Source organism: Camelina sativa, chromosome 6 (assembly GCF_000633955.1).
Source record: "Camelina sativa cultivar DH55 chromosome 6, Cs, whole genome shotgun sequence".
NCBI lineage: Eukaryota > Viridiplantae > Streptophyta > Magnoliopsida > Brassicales > Brassicaceae > Camelina > Camelina sativa.
In genome coordinates, this window is record NC_025690.1 from 13,799,390 (window position 1) to 13,805,547 (window position 6,158).

The window sequence follows — 6,158 nt, forward strand, 5'->3', positions numbered from 1 at the left end:
AGTCAATTATATGTTTAATAATCGAAACAAAATTTCAACTTTAACGCTACGTCGTCATTGATTTTGGGAATTTTCTCCTCCAACTACAAATGCAGCCTCTTTTCAACTCGCATATATATATAAGAGAATCTTGATCAAGAAATCAGATAATTTCCTTGAACCCACTTTCTAAAGTCCTCTTCTTGGAAACTCAACTCCGAAGCCGCCATGGATGGTGGAGTAGCAGCCGCAGCAGTTGACGTGGGTGGCGCAAGGAAGAGAGAAAGACCATTCAAAGGGATAAGGATGAGGAAATGGGGTAAATGGGTTGCGGAGATTCGTGAACCAAACAAGCGCTCAAGGCTCTGGCTAGGCTCTTACTCTACTCCTGAAGCGGCTGCGCGTGCGTACGACACGGCGGTTTTTTACCTCAGGGGACCAACCGCTACGCTCAACTTCCCCGAGCTTATACCGTGTATCGAAAATTCCGCAGCAGAGGACATGTCGGCCGCAACGATCAGGAAAAAGGCGACGGAGGTCGGAGCTCAGGTGGATGCTATTGGGACGACGGTGGTACATAACAACAAACGCCGCCGCGTTTTTAGTCAGAAGCGAGACTTTGGCGGCGGGTTACTAAAGCTTGTTGACTTGAACAAGCTACCCGACCCGGAATATCAAGATGACAATTTGGTGACAAAATAAAGTTCTTATTACATCTTACAGTTACAACCGTGACCGTGACTGTTGCTATCGTACGTGGGGCTTGTGTTATATGAAACGTGATTACGGAAAGATTCCTCTGTTTCGTCATTGTATTGAAACTCAATTTCAACCCGCAAGACAAAACTCTGTGACTGTACATATTATTCTGAGTAGCTAGTTAATTATGAGATTCTTGTTAATATCTATCAATTGTTTGGTAAACACCAAAATTATTATTGTAACGACTGTGTAATACTTCGATTATAATCACATCAAGCTAGTAAAAAAAGTTTGATATTTTGTGAAGAAAACGTGAGTTGATTGGGAGGTTCGGGGGATTAAAGGTTACTCGAAACGTACTAGGCACAAATTTATGTATATACTACCACCCAAAAAAAAATCTAAAATATCTTTAAATTGTGTGTTTGGATAGGTTTATAAGAAAATCTAAACATTAAAAATTGTTAGCAAAGAAAACAAAATAATTTCCCTAATGTTAATTGCATGGAAAAATATCAAAAACATAGACATACACATGATTTATGTCCTTTATACACACGTAAGTACTTGGATAAGATTTGTTTTCTGTCTTGTGGTATGTGGATATCATCTCAGATTAGCCTGAGGTTTAAGATTATATAAGCTGAGCCTGAGGCTTAGTTTCACAGAACAGTATCACACTAGTAGTAGCTAGAAAATGGCAGATTTGGTCCTAATCTCCTCGAGCATTGTTCAACCCGTAAACAGCAGCCAATCGGGTCGGGCAAAGATCCATCTTACTCCATTTGATCTCACTCATCTTCAATATGATTATCCTCAAAGAGGTCTTCTCTTCCCCAAACCCGATCCTGACTTCCATCTCATCTCTCGACTAAAGACCTCCCTCTCTCTTGCCGTAGAGATCTACTTCCCTTTCGCAGGTCGTCTCGTCAAAGTGGAGAATCTTGAAGATAACTCGGTGTCGTTTTACATAGACTGTGATGGCTCAGGCGCTAGATTTCTCCACGCCGAAGCTAAATCAGTCTCGGTGAGTAATTTTGTTCAGCCTGATGGTTCTATTCCCGGTTTCATACAATACTTCTTCCCCGCTGACGATTTCAAGAGCAGTGATGGTATCTCGGAGCCCTTGCTTGCTTTACAAGTCACGGAGATGAAGGATGGAGTTTTCATCGGATTCTGTTATAACCACATGGTACCAGACGGTGCTTCGATGTGGAGCTTCTTCCACACGTGGTCCAAGATTTGCTCGAGTGGTTCGGGTTCAGATCATCAGCCTCTTATTCTTAAAGGATGGTTCCTCGACGGGCTCGATTACCCTATCCATATTCCAGTTTCAGAGACGGAGAGGCCACAGCCAAACCGTGAACTATCTTCCGTAGCCGTTACGAAAGAGGGTTTTTCACTTCGCAAAGAAGAATATTTCAGATCTCAAAGCTAAAGCCAACAGCGAGCTTCGCTTAAGTGACCTGAAAATATCATCTGTTCAAGCTGTTTCTGCGCATATGTGGAGATCTATCATCAAACACGGTGTTCTGAGTCGAGAAAAAGAGACGCATTGCAAATTAGCAGTGGACTTGAGACAGAGGCTGAATCCTCCACTCGAGAAAGAGTGTTTTGGGAATATGGCCTATCTTTCATCAGCTATAGCTACCGTGGAAGAGCTTCTGGATCATGGGCTAGGGTGGGCTGCTTTGCAAATTAATAAAGTAGTGAAGTCACAAACTAATGAAAACTGTAAAACTTTTGCAGAGGACTGGATTAAAAACGTAAAGAACCTAAAACTAGGCGTTGGTGGTAGAGTGGCTGGTGACACTATAGTTATTGCAAGCTCTCCCCGGTTTGAAGTGTATAACAATGATTTCGGTTGGGGAAAACCGATTGCAGTTCGAGCTGGACCGGGCAATAGCATCAGTGGCAAACTTGTATGTTTTCCGGGAATCGATGAAGGAAGTATAGATGTTCAGGCGACCTTATGGTCTGATGTACTAGTTAATCTACTAGCCGACGTGGAATTTGTAGAGAATGTAACTACTGCATGATTTGATTTGGTTGAGAATAAAACATATCATTTGGACATGCACACCAAAAATACTATATAAACCAATCTGGACGAGCAACGATCCAAACTAACTCCATTTTCACATGGCTGAATATTCATGGATCATCCCTTTCATTCCACTTCCAGTACCTATTTTACTAGGAGTTGGATTTCTACTTTTTCCGACAGCTACGCTAATAGCAGTATACCTAATCCAACTCGGAAGAGTCCTTCACCATGAAGATTGTATGCTTTCCTTTTCACTTGAGTAGACAAATTATGTTCTAATTGTTGGGAATTAGTTCGAATAATATTTGATCTAAAGTTGTCGATTTATTATTGGATGATTTTTCTACCTTTTTTTGTTGTAAAACTAATCCAATTTTTACAGATTTAATTTCAAAAAGTTTTTTTTTTAAATCATTTTAATTTGAACATTTGTAAGTTACAAATTGTAACCCAGTAGTAAGTAACAGTAATTTAATTATTACTCATAAATTTAAGTGATTATGACATGATCGTAAACAATTATTTTAGAAAATGTTTGAGACGGGACTGCTTTGATATACGGTATTTTCTTTTTGAAAATATTTTGTCCACAAAGAATTATACTAACGAAAAAGCTAGCTTTGAAAATAAAGTCATAGTAATTTTGATGGTGAGTTTATAGATAGATTTGGTACATAAATCATTCAAACTAATCACTTATGGACATCTCTAGGTAATAATAAGATATAATTACATTGTGGAATAATTTAATCCTTACATACATTGGATAGGATTTGCTTTCTTTCGGCATGTGGTGGGGTGCTATTTTAGATTGGCCATGTTTTATTTTTTTTCCTTCACAGCTTCACATTAGAGACTAAAAATGGCAGGAGGGGTAGTTTTAGTCTCCTCGAGCATTATCCAACCCGTAAACAGCAACCAATCCGGTCGAACTAAGATCCATCTTACTCCATATGACCTTAGTCTTCTTCAATTCGATTATGCTCAAAGAGGTCTTCTCTTTCCCAAACCCGATCCAGATTTTAATCTTATCTCTAGGCTAAAGACCTCTCTATCTCTCGCCTTAGATATCTACTTCCATTTCGCGGGTCGTCTCGTCAAAACGGAGAATCTTGAAGACGAGACAGTGTCGTTTTACATAGACTGTGATGGCTCTGGCGCTAGGTTTCTCCACGCGGAAGCCGAATCCGTCTCGGTGAGTGATTTTCTTCAGCCTGATGGCTCTGTTCCCGATTTCACGAAGCACTTCTTTCCCGCCGACGATTTTAGGAGCTGTGATGGTGTCACGGTGCCCTTGCTTGTTATACAAGTTACCGAGATGAAGGACGGAGTGTTCATCAGTTACTGTTACAACCACATGGTGGCTGATGGAGTTTCTATGTGGGGTTTTTTTTCACACATGGTCCATGATTTGCTCGACTGGTTCAGGTTTCAATCATAAGCCTCTTGTTCTTATATAAAGGATGGTTCCTCGAGGGTATCGATTACCCAATACCAGTGGCGGAGCTAGGAATTCAATTCATCAGAGTCAAAATATAATTTAAGAGGTCAATTATGTTATTAAATTTTTTTATAGGGGTCAATTCTGCTATTTTATCATGGTCAATTTGATTTTTTTCCTAAAAATTTAACTAAATTTAAAATTTCACTAGGGTCAATTGATCCACATGCTTCTACCATAGCTCCGCCCATGCCCAATACGTATTCCGGTTTCACAGAAGGAGAGGCCACCACGGAACCGTGAGCAGAGAACAAAAGAATGGATTTTTCACTTCACAAAGGAGAACATTTTAGATCTCAAAGCTAAAGCCAACGGCGAGGTTGACTCCAGTGACCTGGGAATAGTTTTATCTCTTCAAGCGCTTTCTGCACATATGTGGAGATCAATCATCAGACATAGTGGTGTGAGCAGAGAACAAGAGACGTATTGCAAACTAGTGGTGGACTTGAGGCAGAGGGTGAATCCTCCCCTTGAGAAAGATAGTTTTGGGAATATGGTCTATATTACATCAGCCACAGCCACCGTGGAAGAGCTGCTGGATCGTGTCTTGGGTTGGGCTGCTCTCCAAATAAAAAAACTAGTGAGCTCGCAAACGAATGAAAACTGTAAAAGTTTCGCAGAGGATTGGGTTAAAAAATTTAAGAACGTAAAATCAGGCCTTGGCAGTAGAGTAGATGGTAATACTGTAGTTATCCCAAGCTCTCCCAGGTTCGAAGTGTACAACAAGGATTTCGGTTGGGGCAAACCTATTGCAGTTCGTGCTGGACCGTCCAATAGTATCAGTGGCAAGCTTACTCTTTTTCCGGGAATCAATGAAGGAAGTATTGATGTTCAAGCCACCCTATGGCCGGATGTCATAGCGAATCTACTAGCTGATGTGGAATTTTTAGAGCATGTAACTACTGCATGATTGACTTATTTAGGAGCATACCATCTGGCTTCCGGTATTTGTCTCTTTGATTGTCTAATGTACGAACCTGGCGAAGGTATTATGGTTAATTAGCTTGCCCTTGATTGCTTCTTGAAATGCATTTTATTGATCTCCAAACACAAATAACATAAACTACGAAAGTGTATAGAGCAAAAAAAAAACTTGCATGATAATTTATCTCGTTAACCCCGAAATTATCTGGAAATCCCCAAATTAACAATGAAAAAAAAAAAAAAAAAAAAAAACTGTTTTCATGTGACTGTCGTCTCCTCAAAACCTTCAATAATTAAAATTATGTACTTATGATTTGGAAATATAGTACGCAATGTTGAAAAAGAGAAAAAGAAAAGGAGAACATCATCACTCATTGTATACTACATACTAGATAATAATGAAAATGTGTGAAGCCAAGTTTTGAAGTGCATGTAGTCTGACAACCAAGTTTTTGTGGTATACTAGAAATTAGCCCACGCGATGGGTGGTATATGTATGCAATATTAACTTGAAATATAAAATAAAGTTTCTATTCAATTATATATGAAATGTACAGATGTAATTGTTAATTGTATATGTTTTAAAAAATAATATTCATAATACTACGGTTCAACTACAATTTATAATATATATATGTTATATAGTGTTTTATATAAGGGTCATGAAAAAGAGGAAAGTTAAAAGTACATGTTACAAAATATTTTTGATTATAATATATTATTGAAATTATTTAAACAGTATGTTACTATAGTAATAAGACCGTTACTTATAGCAAAGTCAACTATATATGGTATTTTCGCTAAATAGTTAAGATAAATTATATTTTTTTTCTTTTTTGGAAAATAAAAAACCGATAAATAGTATAGAAAGAAAAATGTAAGATCTTACTTAATTATTTTGATAGATAATTTTATGTTGTCCTATATATTAATTTTATTGTCATCTTTAAAAAGTAATAATTAACAAAATATAGTTTTATATATGATAATTCAATTTTAAAATAA

General features: G+C 38.0%; 1 protein-coding gene and 2 pseudogenes across 1 annotated transcript; all 3 read left to right on the forward strand.

Moving 5' to 3' along the window:
- LOC104791252 (ethylene-responsive transcription factor ERF011-like) lies at positions 18-992 on the forward strand. The gene has a single exon (XM_010517086.2). The coding sequence runs from the start codon at positions 208-210 to the stop codon at positions 679-681; it is 474 nt and encodes a 157-aa protein (XP_010515388.1). The 5' UTR covers positions 18-207; the 3' UTR covers positions 682-992.
- On the forward strand, positions 1,366-3,044 carry LOC104699032 (annotated as a pseudogene).
- On the forward strand, positions 3,526-5,260 carry LOC104699033 (annotated as a pseudogene).

Excerpts from the sequence above, each read along its gene's own strand:
- LOC104791252 (XM_010517086.2), top strand. The coding sequence starts at position 208 with ATGGATGGTGGAGTAGCAGCCGCAGCAGTTGACGTGGGTGGCGCAAGG.